General features: G+C 44.7%; 1 protein-coding gene across 4 annotated transcripts in view; it reads right to left on the reverse strand.

The window, feature by feature from the left end:
* Positions 1 to 18,999, reverse strand: part of LOC109870683 (diacylglycerol kinase beta) — a 158,717-nt gene that overhangs the window by 130,323 nt on the left and 9,395 nt on the right. For 3 of the 4 annotated variants that reach the window (XR_004205613.1, XM_031805527.1, XM_031805525.1), the window contains exon 2: positions 2,746 to 3,073. Coding sequence is in view for 3 of the 4 variants with exons in the window: in XM_031805527.1 (XP_031661387.1) it covers positions 2,746 to 2,821 (76 nt within the window). In the remaining variant the exon portion in view is untranslated. Of the gene's footprint in view, positions 1 to 2,745; positions 3,074 to 15,533; positions 15,675 to 18,999 lie in introns of those variants that run through there. The other variant, XM_031805526.1, reaches the window with a different exon arrangement.

Here is an 18,999-nt window from a genome sequence, read left to right on the forward strand (position 1 = left end):
TATGGAGCCACCATACTGTATGGGTCTATGCTATGGAGACACCATACTGTATGGGTCTATGTTATGGAGACACCATACTGTATGGGTCTATGCTATGGAGCCACCATACTGTATGGGTCTATGCTATGGAGCCACCATACTGTATGGGTCTATGCTATGGAGCCACCATACTGTATGGGTCTATGCTATGGAGCCACCATACTGTATGGGTCTATGCTATGGAGCCACCATACTGTATGGCTCTGTGCTATGGAGCCACCATACTGTATGGCTCTGTGCTATGGAGCCACCATACTGTATGGCTCTGTGCTATGGAGCCACCATACTGTATGGCTCTGTGCTATGGAGCCACCATACTGTATGGCTCTGTGCTATGGAGCCACCATACTGTATGGCTCTGTGCTATGGAGCCACCATACTGTATGGCTCTGTGCTATGGAGACACCATACTGTATGGGTCTATGCTATGGAGCCACCATACTGTATGGGTCTGTGCTATGGAGCCACCATACTGTATGGCTCTGTGCTATGGAGACACCATACTGTATGGGTCTATGCTATGGAGCCACCATACTGTATGGCTCTGTGCTATGGAGACACCATACTGTATGGGTCTATGCTATGGAGCCACCATACTGTATGGGTCTATGCTATGGAGCCACCATACTGTATGGGTCTATGCTATGGAGCCACCATACTGTATGGGTCTATGCTATGGAGACAAATCACAGAAAATAAAAGAAACAAAAAAATGAACTCAAAGCAGCTGCACAAATAAAACTGTCTGGATAGAGAGAAGGAGAAAGAAAGAGCCAGGAGGAGTATTTTTAGCCTTAGCCATTAATAAATTACTCAGATGAACGAGGGAAGGAGAGATCATAGGAAAAGAGGGGTCAAGTCTTGATAAATCAAAAGCAGCCTTCATTCCTTCCTCATCAGCAGAATGAAATCATGCCTGCATTCCAAACAGCACCCTATTCCTCATGCAGTGCACTACTTTTGTTCCACATAACCATTTATGTGTTAGGCTTTGTGTTTGATCAATTTCTGTTTCAATGACAAGCTCGCTCAACAATTGACTATACCCCTAGACAACAGTTGAATAGGTCTAGGGAATGTGAACATTGTGTTCTTATGTATGTCTATGAAAAGAGGAATCCTCAGATAAAAAATAAAAAAAAATGTTTCTCTCAGACAACACAATCTATTCAGATGCTGTGTATCAGCTCAATAGATTGTAAGGGAGTGAAAATGAAGGCGCATCTATTACAAGGAAAGCCAGACTAGTGATGGATTCTCCTTTGACTTACAAATGTCTGGGGTGGGAAGGCTGCTGATATGGATGAGTTACCTACGCGTAGAGAGAGACAAAAATAAAACTAGAAAGTTTTTTAACCTTTATTTAACTAGGCAAGTCAGTTAAGAACAAATTATTATTTACAATGACGGCCTACACCGGCCACACCCGGACGACGCTGGGCCAGTTGTACGCTGCCCTATCACGGCCGGATGTGATACAGCCTGGATTTCATGTGATAAATTCCAGAGAATCCTTGAACGTTACCAAAATTCTCATAGTTTACTGGTAAACTTTGAAAGTTACCGGTAATATAGCCTCCCTTTGCTCCCCTACTTAAGATGGTTGCATTAACTATAAGTCGCTCTCGATAAGAGTGTCTGCTAAATTACTCAAATGTAAATTTTAAAAAACAAGCAAGATGATGTAGTGGTAGAAATAGTCAATGGGGAGGGGGAAAATACTATTTGTATGAATCATTTATCTTCAAGCGCAAAGAAAAACAATTGCCTACATCAGACCACTTAGGCAAATGATGGGTAGGAAGTGAGGCTTTGAAGGGGGAGGTGCATTTCTTTGGTACCACCCTCTATGTACACAACCTGGCATTTGACTCTCAGTCTGGTGACCTCAAGGTATCCCAGCTATCAGACCTTGTCTGGTTACAGTATGTCAGGTTATCCCAGCTATCAGACCTTGTCTGGTTACAGTACGTCAGGTTATCCCAGCTATCAGACCTTGTCTGGTTACAGTATGTCAGGTTATCCCAGGTATCAGACCTTGTCTGGTTACAGTACGTCAGGTTATCTCAGCTATCAGAGCTGCTCTGGTGACCTCAGGGTATCCCACTTACCAGACCTGGTCTGGGTGTTTCAGGTTATCCCAGCTATCAAACCTTGTCTGGTTATAGTACGTCAGGTTATCCCAGCTATCAGAGCTGGTCTGGTGACCTCAGGGTATCCCACTTACCAGACCTGGTCTGGGTGTTTCAGGTTATCCCAGCTATCAGACCTTGTCTGGTTACAGTACGTCAGGTTATCCCAGCTATCAGAGCTGGTAGGTAACCTCAGGGTATCCCACTTACCAGATCTGGTCTGGGTGTTTCAGGTTATCCCAGCTATCAGACCTTGTCTGGTTACAGTATGTCAGGTTATCCCAGCTATCAGAGCTGGTCTGGTGACCTCAGGGTATCCCACTTACCAGACCTGGTCTGGGTGCGTCAGGTTATCCCAGCTATCAGTCCTGGGTCAAATGCGTGAGCTTGATTTAGTTTGCACTATTGGAACTATTCTATTGATCCCATTGTGTAGAGAAAATTAAATCAAGCTCAGCTCAAGTATTTTAATGTATTTGACCCAAGGTCTGACACAAGTATTGCTGATAGTGGTGTGTCAGGATACATTTGCCTCAGTTTACCAATTGCTAAAACAGGTAATGCTAGTACTCACACTCGCTATACTGCTGCAGCTGACCGAACTCAGACGGACTCAGACACTCCCAGCTCCCGACTCCGTCTCCCATCATGGTGCCAGCTGGGAGGGACGTGAGGGAGGATGGTGGTGGATGTGCCTCTGAGGTGGAATGAGGTTCTAGTGTGGTTATCCCTGTGTGGAGCTGAGGAGGTTAATATCTGTCATGGCTTCATCCCAGATCCTTCCCAGTGAGTGCAGGTGGTGGCAGAAACAGACATCAGAGATGGTGGATCAGTACGTGATATGGCGGTCCAGCCAGATGCAGGTCTCTTGGCCTCTCTCTCTCTGATTACACAGACACAAGCTGAGAGAGGGGAGAGGGAGAGGGAGAGGGAGAGAGGGAGGGAGAGAGGGAGAGGGAGAGGGAGAGGGAGAGGGAGAGGGAGAGGGAGAGGGAGAGGGAGAGGGAGAGCGCGAGGGAAAGAGAGAGCGAGGGAAAGAGAGAGTGATAGATAGAGATAAAGAGAGGGAGAGTGAGAGAGAGAGAGAGTGAGATAGAAAGAGAGGGATAGAGAGAGAGAGAGAGAGAGAGAGAGAGAGAGAGAGAGAGAGAGAGAGAGAGAGAGAGAGAGAGAGAGAGAGAGAGAGAGAGATTAGTTTCTATCAAACCATCTTCCGCCATTATAGAACACAGACACACAGACTCCTGACACAGTCAAAATCAAGTCATTAGTCACTGCCACAGCACATAAACCACACCCATACAGTACATAGAGTAAAGTGGAGGCTGGTGAGGGGAGGACGGCTCATAATAATGTCTGGAATGGAGCGAATAGAATATTTGATGCTATTCCGTTGCAGCCATTACCACGAGCCTGTCCTCTCCAATTAAGGTGCCACCAACCTCCTGTGATAGAGTGAAATAGTGGGCTCCTCAATGTAGGTATGTACATGTGCTATGCGGGCAACAGAGACAGCTCTGCTCTGTGGAGGAGTAATCTATACATCTCTCTGGATGGATGGCCTCACAGGGAGGAGGCAGCCAGGTGGAAAGCAGTTTACCAGCTCATGGACAAACACACACACACACACATACAGAACAAAAAAAACAGAATGATACAGACTCGGCACAGAATAAAAAATATATACTGACACACACACACACACACACACACACACACACACACACACACACACACACACACACACACACACACACACACACACACACACACACACACACACACACACACACACACACACACACACACTTGTGAGCCACACATCCAGAGTAGATTACCTGTATGATTGAATCCTGCTCTGGCCTGATACGAGTCCAATCTAATGGGTCCACTCTAATGGGATCTTGTTACAACCGATGTTAATAATTTTTCTCTCTGATTAGAGTGCTCACTTCTCACATTGTCATTTCCCTCTCTCTCTCGCCTGCTGAACCGCTCTCTCCTGCTGTACCTCTCTCTCTCGCTGTACCTCTCTCTCTCACTGTATCTCTCTTTCTCTCTCTTCCCCTCTCCCCCTCCCTCCCTCTCTCTCCCTCCCTCTCTCCCTCTCTCTCCCTTTCTCCCTCTCTCCCTCTCGCCATCTCTATCTCTTTCTCTCTCTCTCTCTCTCTCCCTCTCTCCGTCTCTACCTCTTTCTCTCTCTCTTTCCCTCTCTCCGTCTCTACCTCTTTCTCTCTCTCTTTCCCACTCTCCGTCTCTACCTCTTTCTCTCTCTCTTTCCCTCTCTCCGTCTCTACCTCTTTCTCTCTGTCTCTCTCTCTCTCCGTCTCTACCTCTTTCTCTCTCTCTTTCCCTCTCTCCGTCTCTACCTCTTTCTCTCTCTCTCTGGCAGAGAATGTTCTGTACTTCTATAATACAAGCACATCATCTGACAAACCACAACATTGCCATCAGAGAATTACCACATTTCAACAGGAAATAGATTTAGTCTGCCTACGGTACATTTTTTTCAAATTTCCATCTGAACCTAATGACCATCCAATTCTATAACGAGCGGAGTGGATACTGAATTAATTCAAATCAAATCAAATTGTATTGGTCACATACACATGGTTAGCAGATAAATAATTGTGCTTCTAGTTCTGACAGTGCAGTAGGGTTAACCCTAACCCTGACCCACACACACACGCCCGCGCACACACACGCACACACACACACACAGCAGTTTACCAGTTCATGGGCAGAATGACAGGGGTGAGGTAGAAAGCATCAAAGCATCTCTATGTATGAGCAACAGAAGGAGGAAGAACAAGGCATGGATTCAATCTGCAGTGATGAGAGGAGCCAGAATTAAGGCTAGCTGCCCTCAGTGACAGTAGGGTGATGACGTTAGTCATGGGGGCTCATTACAGAGCTGCCTTCAGTGACAGTAGGGTGATGACGTTAGTCGTGGGACTTCATCACAGAGCTGCCCTCAGTGACAGTAGGGGGATGACGTTAGTCATGGGGGCTCATCACAGAGCTGCCCTCAGTGACAGTAGGGTGATTACGTTAGTCATGGGGGCTCATTACAGAGCTGCCTTCAGTGACAGTAGGGTGATGACGTTAGTCGTGGGACTTCATCACAGAGCTGCCCTCAGTGACAGTAGGGGGATGACGTTAGTCATGGGGGCTCATCACAGAGCTGCCCTCAGTGACAGTAGGGTGATGACGTTAGTCATAGGGGCTCATCACAGAGCTGCCCTCAGTGACAGTAGGGGGATGACGTTAGTCATGGGGGCTCATCACAGAGCTGCCCTCAGTGACAGTAGGGGGATGACGTTAGTCATGGGGGCTCTTCACAGAGCTGCCCTCAGTGACAGTAGGGGATGACGTTAGTCATGGGGGCTCATCACAGAGCTGCAGATTGGACTCCTGGGGTTGGTGTGGAGAGATGAGATCACAGTTTAATCTTGTCAGCGTCTAATTCTCGCCCACACACACACACACACACACACACACACACACACACACACACACACACACACACACACACACACACACACACACATACTCCCGCTCTCTCTCACACACACGCACACACACACACATGCAATAACACTGAATAGACACACTGTGATTTGCAACTGATCCAATTATATGAGAGGTTTACTCATCTACTCTAACCCTAGAAGTTAATTGTAAAGACGAAATAACTTCTATGTAAAACCTCAATGTACCACAATACCGTGCACAGGATAATATGATGGGTAGAGAGAGGAGAATTGTAAGAGAAAGAGCAACATTACAAGTTTGAGTGTAGACAGAGATATTACAAAAAAAGGAATCAGAATTGTAAAGATGACATGTTTTCTAGGTATTGTAACCCACTGGGCACCCACTGGTTGAGTCAACGTTGTTTCCACAACCAACGTGGAATATATGTTGGGAATTGCCATCTGTGTCCAGTGACAAGCCTTGACATGGGATGATTCAATGGGCTGAGAGAGGATGAATGCACTAATTAAGATGAATGCCCTAATTGTAAGTCACTCTGGATAAGACCGTCTGCTAAATAGCTACAATGTAAATGTGAAAATGGATGGAGAGAGAGAGTTCAAAATGACAAAAGTACAACAGCTAGAGAGACAACTGAGAGAGAATACAGACAGTGAGTCTATAACTCTCTTTGATGGTGGAGGAAAACATGGTCCATGTTAACGTAGCTTCTGCACAGCCACTCTGGGTGGAGTGCCTTGAGTCTGGCTAGAGAGGCTACGTAAACTTTGGTCTGAAGAGGTGGTCAGACAACACGGAGGAGCATCTCCTGTAAGAGTATTAGAACACACACAGAGCACTTTGTCTGTACAGAGGGAGCATCTACTGTAAGAGTATTAGAACACACACAGAGCACTTTGTCTGTACAGAGGGAGCATCTACTGTAAGAGTATTAGAACACACACAGAGCACTTTGTCTGTACAGAGGGAGCATCTACTGTAAGAGTATTAGAACACACACAGAGCACTTTGTCTGTACAGAGGGAGCATCTATTTCCAGTATCTGTTCTCAGTATCAGACCCCTTATGCAAACGCAGATGTTCTGAGCTCTTCCCATATGGCAAGTATTTGTCCGTGTTCCAATGAAATCTTCCAGTTCCTGGAAAGTCATCTGAGAGGGCAGCAGATTGGTCAAGTGTGTGTGTAACATACCCCTTGGCTGGGAGCCAGAGGTATGTTAGTGTCACCGTGTAATCAAAGTGCCCAGTGGGTGTTTGATTTGGGCAGGAATGTACCAGCATTGGGCCAGATTACATCTGAGAGGGTGGAACAGCTTTTCAAACCAGAGAACAATATTATTGCTTCTTTCCTGATCATTTGGATCGTTAATGGTGTACAGGGTTTTATTACACTGGCCATTAATCATGACCGATGTTATTTCTGTTACTCTCCCATAACAGAAAGACATTTTTATATGTTCCCCCTTAGGAACAGTTTACTACATTTTTAACTCTGTGTTCAGAGAATATAATGTTATTCCTTTGAGAGATCCAATCTAGTGAAATATATGGAATTCTTCATATTTGGAGTGACGGAGGCCACTCAGTTTTCATTATATAATGTGACCATTATATCCGATTCCACTTATAAATCAGTCAATCACTTGTTGAATCAATTAATATTCAACCTTTTTCTCAAGTGTGACTTCATAGGGTTTTAGATTATTGTCTTGGATCGCTCAGGTCGACACCTGGTGAGGCCAGTAATTAAAATACTGCTGAGTGGACTACTTTGCCTAATAAATATGAATTGGATCCACTTTGACTGATGGAGATTAGAGTGTGTGTATCTTAAAGGTGGATGTATGTAAACACACAAATGACTGTGAAGCACCACAGGGTCACATTCAGACCGTGACATGTCTTCACATTTGCCCCGACACAGTTGTAATGTTTGTGTCAACAGTTGTGTTGAAACTATGGGTTTGACACTGTCCGACAGAGGTTAAATAACAGAGGAAAATAAAGAGTGTGAAAGAAGGAACAGTTATATTTTATACAGAAAGAAAAAGAAAGGTACTATTGTTTCACTCGCCAGCCTTGGGTAATAATACCTGGGAGGAAGAAATGTCTGCAAACAGAAACATGGTAATAACTGTAATAGCCTGGGGTCATGTCATCTACTCTCAATTAGGAAAATAATACTCAAATAGACCAAACAACAGATGTGTCATTCTTCATCTGTAGCATAATCACAGCCAGTAACAGGCAGACAGGGAGAGAAAGGTATTGTTCCAGTCCTGTCGTACCTGATAACCTTCCTCCTCTCCAAACCAAGTGAGAGAGCCAGGGAGGCATGTGATAATAGAAGAGCAGCAGCCAGCAGGGCTGGTAGAGCTAGCTAGTTCATGCATGCTTAGAAATGGGAGACATACAGTGGAGGTGGAAGACAGAAACAGGAGTGGAGCTGGTTGTCAGGGGGCTTGTGTGTGTCTGTGGTTCTGTTTGTGTGTGTGTGTGTGTGTGTGTGTGTGTGTGTGTGTGTGTGTGTGTGTGTGTGTGTGTGTGTGTGTGTGTGTGTGTGTGTGTGTGTGTGTGTGTGTGTGTGTGTGTGTGTGTGTGTGTGTGTGTGTGTGTGTGAGCGCGCATCTGGGGAAGGAGAGACAGTAGGGGAGGTGAGGGTAGGGTGAGACAAAGGCACTTACTGATCAACTGTATGGGGCCTCCCCTCAGTGCAGAGAGGGATTCTGTTTGCTCACAAGGTTACCTAGCAACTCAACGTCACACAGTAGGTGTGCACACAGCAAGAGGAGGAGGGGGATGTAGGGAGAGGTAGGGGAGAGGAGGAGGTAGGGGGATATAGGGGATGTAGGGGGAGGAGGGGAGGTAGGGGAGATGAGGAGGTAGGGAAATATAGGGGCTGTAGGGGGAGGAGGGGGAGGTAGGGAGAGGTAGGGGGAAGAGGAGAAGGGGATGTGGGGAGAGGTAGGGGAGAGGAGGAGGTAGGGGGATATAGGGGATGGAGGGGGAGGTAGGGAGAGGTAGGGGATGTAGGGGGAGGAGGGGGAGTGAATGAGAGGTAGGGGGAGGAGGAAGAGGAGGTGGGGGAGGTTCAGCAGCAAAGTGACACCTTATGGATCACTTCCTGTGTTAGTGTAGAGTATGTGTGCATGGGCACGTGCTGCATACAAAACATTATGGATTCAGTGCACATCAACCTATGACGTCAACATACCGTGTGAGAGGACAAAGCATACTGTTGATACACACCTGCATCCTAATCTCCTTCCTGGCAAAACAAGTATGCTGTGAGTAAGACTTCTATTTTGAAGTCATTTCACAGGAAAGGGAGATCTTGTTACTTGGAGTTCCCCGAAAATTCATAGAATGATTATGATGTATGTCCATAAGTGACTGCAAGTCATCGCACCATATAGGAAGACAGAGCATACTGTATGAGCACAATTATACAGAACAGGATACGGGGAATACACCTCTGCACTCAAATTTGTCAGTATGCATTACAAAACAAGACCTATCACCGCCTTCCTAGCCCACAGCCTTTGGTAGCGTGCCGCGTTGGTGGCACTATCTTGTCCTCAAAGCCCACAAAGAAGTTGTTTAATTTGTCTGGAAGCAAGACGTCGATGTCTGCGACAGGGCTGGTTTTCTTTTTGGAAAAACTGAACATTTGCTATCTAACTGAGAGTCTCCTCATTGAAAACATCCGAAGTCCTTCAAAGGTAAATGATTTTATTTGAATGCTTTTCTTGTTTTTGTGAAAATGTTGCCTGCTGAATGCTAGGCTTAATGCTATGCTAGCTATCAATACTCTTACACAAATGCTTGTGTAGCTATGGGTGAAAAGCATATTTTGAAAATCTGAGATGACAGTGTTGTTAACAAAAGGCTAAGCTTGTGAGTGAATATATTTCTTTCATTTCATTTGCGATTTTCATGAATAGTTAACGTTTCGTTATGGTAATGAGCTTGAGGCTATGATTACGCTCCCGGATACGGGATTGCTCGACGCAAGAAGTTAATCATGAAACATACACCCCTGCCCTTCTTCTTATCGGAGAGATGTTTATTCCTGTCGGCGCGATGCATTGAAAATCCCGTTGCCTGTATGGACTCTGACAGCATGTCCCCAGCTAGCCATGTTTCCGTGAAACAGAGTATGTTACAATCCCGGACATCTCTTTGGAAAGCAACTCTTGCCCTGATTTCTTCGACTTTGTTAACTAGGGACTGGACATTAGTGAGTGATATACTCGGAAGCGGTGGGTGGTGTGCACGCACCTTCTCCTCCGATGGCATTGTTTTGGGTCGACCTCTGGAATCAGCTCAAATGCCCTGGGAGGTGCAGACAAAGGATCCACTTTGGGAAAGTCATATTCCTGGTCGTAGTGCTGGATGTATGTAAGAACACTTAAGATTTTCTGGGCTTACAATGTAAGAAATAATACATGAAAAAAACTAAATACTGCATAGTTTCCTAAGGACTAGAAGCAAAGCTGCCATCTCTATCGGTGCCATCTTCACATAAGAATACAGGAAGAAGAAAGAATACAGGAAGAAGGAAGAAGGACTAGTAGTCCCCCTTGATGAATCCTGATGGAAGGAACAATGTGCAGTCATACACCCCTCCTTATTTCTCAATCAGAATCTAGCTTTTAACTTGAAAGTACTCACTGAGAAAAAGCCCACACAGACAGAGTCAATCAAACTGTGCTTTTGCCAGAACTCCTTCTCTGCTCAGTGTTCTAATGGTCTGTGGTGACTCATTCAGCCATTCAGGCTCTCAATGAGTGGATATTAACACCTCTGTGTTCATACTCAGTCTCTCGTCTCTGTAGTCTCCCAGCTCTTCAGAGCACTACCACTACTACACGGTGTTCTACACTGTATGCCCTATACTGTATGTCTGTCTGAGACAATGGTGACTCAGAGGTGTTCTGTGTACTTACAACTCAAGACCTTTACTTACTGTAAACTTTAATATTTCATTTGGCTGAGAGGTTTTTTTAGTGATGTGTTGGTGTGATTTTAAAATGAAATGGGAAGAAAAATTTAATTTAAATAAGTCTCCTTCTCTCTCCCTTGCACTCACTCACTCACTCACTCACTCACTCGTGCACGCACTCATGCACACACACACACACACACACACACACACACACACACACACACACACACACACACACACACACACACACACACACACACACACACACACACACCTTATACACACCATCCTTAAGGTTATATTCATTTACCTACAGTCTTTCTTTTGAGCACAACTATCAAAGTAATAATACTAGATGTATTTTATATAGCGCTTTTCATACAGAATCTCAAAGTCACTTTAAAAAAACAAACACAAAAACTAATTCAGGAAGCTGTCAGTTGCTGGGAGATGATCTTACATAGTCAGATGAAGATGCAGTTCACTAAAGGAATATGTTAAGAAGTGGTATTGATGGCCATGCCAGGGAGGGAGAAATAACAGTCATACAGGCAGGCTCGGAGCGCTTCATCAGACACCTCTGTCTTTCAACCACTGACACTCCGTCTTTCCTCTTCCACCTGGATGCATGTGTCCACATTCTGAGGGCACAATCAGCCACCCACTGATCTGCACCAGACTGTTATTCCCCTCCAAGGGTAGACTGGTCCCAGGTCTGTTTGTGCTCTCTTGCCGGTATTCAGGAGCAAGACAGCACAAACAGATCTGGGACCAGGCTACCTTTACACTGCCAAGGGAAACAAACTTTACTGTCACTCCCTAGTTCTATTACGACCACGGCAAAATGTTTTCCGTTTCTCTCCCATGCTAGCCAATATCTCTATATGGCAGTCGAGTCAAGCAAGGCCCCCTGATATTAATAATGAAATATGCAATTCTGTCACGACTCCGACCGAAGGTGGCTCCCCTTCCCTTTCGGGTGGCGCTCGGCGGTCGTCGTCGCCGGTCTACTAGCTGCCACTGATTCTTTCCTCCCCCTCCTTATGTGTTTATTGAGTACACCTGTTTTGAGTTGGGTATAATTATTGTGACCTTCTGTTTTGTGTAACTTGTGTGCACGTCTGTGGGTTATGTGTTTCCCATTTTGTGGGTTTTGCTGGACAGTTTAAGTCCCCGTGTTTGGGGCGTTTGTTTTGTTATACGCCCTGTGTTTTCGTGGGGTTGGCTTGTGTTCGCCGTTTTGTGCATTAAATTAGCACTCCCCTGAACTCTCTGCTTCCTGCGCCTGACTTCTCACCCACTACACCCAGAACGTTACAAATTCAGTGTTTAGTATGTGCATGTGATTATGTGTGTATATGATTCGCAAAGGAATTGAACCCATGACTTTTGTGTTAATAATTATGCCATCTCCCTATAACTAGTTCAAGTGCAATCAAGTGCTAAAACTAATCAACAGGACACTGTTCTCAACAGGGACAGAGTGATTAGCTCATGGTTACTATGAAAGAAGCACCTAGCACAGAACAGTATGTCTTTATTGCCAATCAGGTCTTAAATCTTAGTCACGTAATCATCACACGTCATACCATTGAGTGTTAACACAGCAACTTACGGATCTCTGTAAGTGATAACATATTCTTTTTAAAAGCCTCTCGAGCCATACTGAAGTTACACAGACTGACTGGATCAGAAAGTCAACAGTCAACTAGCAACCTGCAGTCTCCATTTTGGAAATGAAATGAATTATTATTATTATTGCTACTTTATTCCAATCTCATTCTATTTCAAGGGGTATCAAATCACGTTTTACTGAAAATAATCAGGACTTTCAGAAAAGAGTCATTCAAAATGTCTGAAGAAGGACCGGCAAAACATCTGAAGAACAATCAAGGACTAGGGAGAGAAGGAGTGACGGACACAGAGTGTGCTGTACCTCACCAGCACCCACTGAAACGTGCAGGGATAACTGCGCAACATGTGCACTGGAGTGAGATGTTTATTTCGCCTGAATGGCTGGAGCATGTTAGAGAGACATCAATGCCAAATTAGGACACTGATCACCACGACGATAAAAGGAGAAGGAGAGGAGGTAGAGAAAAGTCCTGCAGGGGCAGTGACATCTCCTTCTCTAGAGAGAGATGGAGGACGGGAGAGAGGGGGGAGGGAGGGAGCAAGAGAGAGTGAGGGCGATAGAGGGAGAAAGAGGGTTGAGAATACATGGAGGGGTAGTTTGAAAGAGCATAATCAGTCAAAGGTAATGAGAACACAGCCAATGCCAGACCGGCACAGTCAGGGCCCAAATCCACAAAGTATCTCAGTGCTGATCTAGGATACATTCAGCCTTTTAGATCATAGTGAATAGGATCAAATAAACAGGGAAGGACCTGATCCTAGAATGATGCGATGCAGCATCCCCTCTTCAGAAAGTGACTGTGCGGTAGTCATGATAAAAGCACCACAGCATCTCCCTGTCAGCCAGTATAGGCCCCGACGTGACCCTCTACCTGCTGTCAGCTTGGAGTGACGTGTGTGCACCTCTGTGTGTGTGTGTGTGTGTGTGTGTGTGTGTGTGTGTGTGTGTGTGTGTGTGTGTGTGTGTGTGTGTGTGTGTGTGTGTGTGTGTGTGTGTGTGTGTGTGTGTGTGTGTGTGTGTGTGTGTGTGCATGGACACCCCAAGAGTCCATGGGGTGATGTGAGAAAGACAGAGAGTGTGTCTCACCACAGCAGGTCAGGAACAAAGAAAAAACTATAACAATTAATCTTAGACCATTTTATAAGCATCTGAGTTGATTCAATAAAAAAATCTGAATTGCTGACCAATAGCATTACTGTTGAGTTAAATTGAAATTTCACCCTTGCTCTGCCAGGGCATATACTGCAAACCTAGCTTTAGGTGGCTGGTTGTAATGTTGCAGCTTGCTGTTTAGTAGCCATCTACTAGCCATCTATATACAATGAATCTCCAATTGTAAAAAATAATATTTTAATTCATAGATATGGATACCGGTAGTTGTTAAGGAATTTAACTAGCCAGCTACTTAGCTAGCTACCTAACATGCTGACCACACCACTCACGTCAAATGTGTGAGCATTGGAAAATACATTTTCACATACATGTTATTCAATCGTTTCATCTAAACTGCTCGCGCTCATCAATGAGCAAGTCCCGCATCTCCCATCTCCTCATTGGTTTTTAGGAGCATATAACCACGTGGATGATTGAAAGATCAATTGAGGTCCATACTCCATTCCAGTTGGTGGTGGTAATGCACCTTAAAGTTGGTTGGCAACAGACATATAAAGTCCACAGAAAAAGAAGAAGAAGAAGAAGTTTACTAGAAACTAACTACGCTTCCCCTTTTAGCTATGGATAATAATTTTCAGAGTAGAGAACACACGATTTGGTGTGACTCAAAATTAGTCCAAATTCTACAAAGATCCAGAAAAAAAGGCCCTTGTGCAGCAAGCTAGCTAGCTAAATATCCATTCATTTTGAATGTGTTTCGACCTGTCCCCAAATTATTATAAATGGTTCAGAGTCCCTTTTGCTATTTCAACCTGCGTGTCTTGGATCGTATCTGGTGTAGATGTACAAAATCAACATGCACACGATGGCACACGGGGACGCGCCTAGTCAGCATGTAAGTTAATAAACAGGAAAAACATTTGATTTCCCCCCACTGGGGCGGCAGGTAGCCTAGCGGTTAGAGCGTTGGCTTCGTAACCAAAGGGTTGTGAGATCAAATCCCTGAGCTGACAAGGTAAAAATCTGTCGTTCTGCCCCTGAACAAGGAAATTACCCACTAGGCCATCATTGAAAATAATAAGTCATTCTTAACTATCTTGCCTAGTTAAATAAAGGGTATAAATAAACATACACTTTTATATTTGTGGTATCCAATTATATTTGTGGTATCCAATTATATTTGTGGTATCCAATTATATTTGTGGTATCCAATTATATTTGTGGTATCCAATTGTTAAGTAGCTACTATCTTGTCTCATCACTACAACTCCCGTACGGGCTCGGGAGAGATAAAGGTTGAAAGTCATGCGTCCTTCGATACACAACTCAACCAAGCCGCACTGCTTCTTAACACGGTGCGCATCCAACCCGGAAGCGCGCTGTGTCGGAGGAAACACGGAGGAAACACGATGAGACAAGGATATCTCTACCGGCCAAACCCTCCCTAACGACGCTAGGCCAATTGTGCATCGCCCCACGGACCTCCCGGTCACGGTCAGTTACGACAGAGCCTGGGCGTTAACCCAGAGTCTCTGGTGGCACAGCAGTACAGCGCCACCCGGGAGGCCTCCATTTAACCTTTATTTAACTTGGCAAGTCAGTTAAGAACAAATTAAGATTTATAATGAGAGCCTACACTGGCCAAACCCGTATGATGCTTGGCCAATTATGCACCACCCTAAGGGACTCCCAATCACAGCCGGTTGTCATACAGCCTGGATTTGAACTAGGGTGTCTGTAGTGACACCTCTAGCACTGAGATGCAGGGTCTTAGACTGCTGCGCCACTCAGGAGCCCAATACACAATATGGGTTTCAGCAACCTTCTGATCCAGAGTCACAGGATTACACCCATCCACCACCCCAGTCTACAATGCCCTAGTGAAACCCAAGCCTACCCTAGCGCCTCTAGTGGCCGGTTTTGAAGGCATTTCCCGGCATCCTCAGGACATGGATAGACATCCAATTTTAATGTCAATCTTGAATAACCTGGATGATTAGAAGAGGGTGTGGACAGTATTGGTAGCTCTGCTCCTAGCTCCTAAGGAACTTTGCAGTATTTTTTTTGTGTGTGTGTGTTATTTCATACATTATTAGCCCAGAAGGATTATTGTGTTATTACATACAGCCGGAAATAACTTTTGGATATCAGAGCGACGGTAACTCACCAGAATTACGACCAGAAATACAGCTTTCCCGAATTGGATCCTTTGTTCGTACCCCCCAGGGCAACTGAACTTATCCCAGAGGCTGCTTCAAGTCACCGCCGGTGGAGAAGAGGTATTCAGAGTAGACTTCTAGTCCAACTCAGGAGGCGCGCACACCATTCACCGCTTCCAGGTATATTACTCGCAGATGTTCAGTCCCTGGACAATAAAGTAGACAAGCTCAGGGCGAGGATCTCTTTCCAGAGAGACATCAGGGACTCCAACATACTCTGATAAGGGCTATTTCACCTGACCTCAACCCAATTGAGATGGTTTGGGATGAGTTGGACAGCAGAAAAAGAAGCCAACAAGTTCTCAGCATATATGGAAACTCCTTTCAATACTGTTGGAAAACCATGCCAGGTGAAGCTGGTGAGAGAATGCCAAGAGTGTGCAAATTTGTCATCAAGGCAAATGGTGGCTACTTTGAGGAATCTCAAATATAAAATATATTTTGATTTGTTTAACACTTTTTTGGTTATAACATGATTCCATATGTATTATTTCAGAGTTCTGATGTCTTCACTATTATTCTACAATGTAGAAAATAGTAAAAAATAAAGAAAAACCCTGGAATTATTAGGTGTGTCCAAAATGTTGACTTGTACTGTATTTTATGTGACCAATACAATTTCATTTGATTTGTTCCTAAGACAACACAAAGGAAATACTTGCATACAGTGTAAAACATCACTTCAGGGGCTGGGCCGCCCTACAACTGGGTGACCAAAGGGAACCATGGCGCTAGCATTGAATTGAAGTGTCACTGTGTCAAAGGCTTCTGACTATAACCAGAGTAAGGGTCAATTTAATTTAAATTCAGTCTATTCAATAAATACACTGAATGAGGAAAATTGGAATTTCAGTTTACTTCCTGACTTGACTGAATTGAAAGGGACAAACCTTTTCCATAACCCTAATGGTCTCAGTGTGTGAGAGGGAAAGTGAGGAGAGAGGATAACAGTTGGTTGAGGAATTCATTTGGACTGTCAGCTGTCATAGAGGCTGCACAAAAGCTTTAAGGCAGCCTCTGTTTACAGCCAAACTGGAGGTCCAGGTGACTTTCTGAGCCAAAGATCCTTAGTAAAGAATGGTTCAGCTTGATCTACCACACAACACAACAGCCCTGTGTCTCTGCCTGGACTGTATGTGGCAGATTCACAGCCCAAACTTCAAACAACTGCAATTTTGTAGACCACTTAGTGTTTAAAGCAAGGCAAAGAAGGCAACCAAGAAAAACATTTCTATGAGTAAACAAATGTATCCGTTTCGATTATATAACAGGTTCTTTGTAGTTTTCTACTGCACTTTGCTTATGGTCTACAAGGCTAAAAAATGATGAGCCTCAAACAAAATAATATCCAAAAAAGATTTGCTCTGAAGGACATTTTTCCTATAATTTACAGTTTTACATTTTTAGGTAATCATGACTAAAGAACACTAATACACAATTCTATATCGTATGCCCTGAACCTATGAGGTCACTCTGGGCCTGAACATCAATAGGGTATTGTTCTCATCCATCTAGTATCATCTAGTATCAGTTCTGTGAATCTGTGCTCAGCTCTACTTAAAATCTCAGCCTTGCCATAAGGGAGCGGGACTAATACCCTATTTCAATGACACACACGCCTGGACAGAAACACAGAGGAAAGAGCATCGAGCATTGAGTTGTAGTACGGTATACAGGTCCGTCTGAAAGGGTTTGAATCACTTGAGCCCTGCTCATTGAGGTGCTTCCTGCTTTAGCCATTCAGTCATGCTCATTATCACCTACAGTAGCTCGTTACTCTTGTGCCAATGACCGTAAACAAACCATGAATTGGAGGTTTGGACACATTGGCCTTTTCTCAATTGGATTTGCTCAACCTCCTGCGTCCTCTCTCCTCGGTCCTCTCTGGCCCCCTTTTGAAAGATAATCGAAGAGAGAGCTAGTATACGAAAATGAGCTTGTATGAAATGAGACTCGCCTTCTCCAATCGCGCGTCATCAGACAAATTACGTTTACATGGTGGAATCCCAAAATAAATGTATAAAATTATAAAAAATACATTTAGTTAGTAGTGCAAGATATTTTATAGATAAAAGGATAAGTAGCATATCATTTTTAAATGTTTGCATGCTTTTCGAGAAAACAATACCTGATTCAAAGGGGGTGAGACAGATTTCTAAACTATTCCGCGAAGGACTCGGGTAGGAGACACTTGTGCTTCCTCGCCAAAAGGAGGTTATCGAGGAGGGGAGGACTGTCTTTTGTTTGCCAATTAATGAATTGACACTCTCCTCTACCACTCAACCACTTATAGGTTTCTGGGTCACGGAGGAGAGACTTTTTTCCAAAATGATAAAAGGCTACTGACACTGGCTGGTGGTAAAAAGCTCCTGGCATGAAGCTTTAATTCTCACTAAAGGCCAATCACGTTTGACACTGTTTAGGATAGTCTCTCTGGGATACATCCCTAATAACCAAACTGGAGCTTTGTGGCTCTAAAACATATAGCTAAAAACAGACTCTTTACTCTGTACTTTGTTGAAACAGCTTTGAAAGCGATTACAGCCTTGAGTCTTCTTGGGTATGACACGACACACTTGGCAAACTTGGGGAGTTTCTCCCATTCTCCTCTGCAGATCCTCTCAAGCTCTGTTATGTTGGATGGGGAGTGCGGTTGCACAGCTATGTACAGGTCTCTCCAGAGATGTTTCAATAGGTTTAAGACCAGGCTCTGGCTGGGCCACTCAATGACATTCAAAGACTTGTCCCAAAGCCACTTCTGCATTGTCTTGGCTGTGTGCTTAGGGTCGTTGTCCTGTTGGAAGGTGAACCTTCCCCCCAGTCTGAGGTCTTGAGCACTCTGGAGCAGGTTTTCCTCAAGGATCTCCATACTCCATGCTCCGTTCATCTTTGCCTTGATTCTAAATACTCTCCCAGTCCCTGCCGCTGAAAAACAACCCCACAGAATGATGCTGCCACCACCATGCTTCACAGTAGGGATGGTGCCAGGTTTCCTCCAGACGTGACGCTTGGAATTCAGACCAAATAGTTAAATCTAGGTTTCATCAGACCAGAGCATTTTGTTTCTCATGGTCTGAGAGTCTTTATGTGCCTTTTGGCAAACTTCAAGCGGGCTGTCATGTGCCTTTTACTGAGGAGTGGCTTCCATCTGGCCACTCTACCACTCTGATTGGTGGAGTGCTGCAGAGATGGGTGTCCTTCTGGAAGGTTCTCCCATCTCCACAGAGGAGTTCTAGAGCTCTGTCAGAGTAACGATCGAGTTCTTGGTCACCTCCCTGACCAAGGCCCTTCTCCCTCGTATGCTCAGTTTGGCCGGGCGGCCAGCTCTAGAAAGAGTCTTAGTGGTTCCAAACTTCTTCCATTTAAGAATGATGGAGGCCACTGTGTTCTTGGGGACCTTCAATGCTGCAAACA

The sequence above is a fragment of the Oncorhynchus kisutch genome, linkage group LG26 (assembly GCF_002021735.2).
Source record: "Oncorhynchus kisutch isolate 150728-3 linkage group LG26, Okis_V2, whole genome shotgun sequence".
Lineage (NCBI taxonomy): Eukaryota > Metazoa > Chordata > Actinopteri > Salmoniformes > Salmonidae > Oncorhynchus > Oncorhynchus kisutch.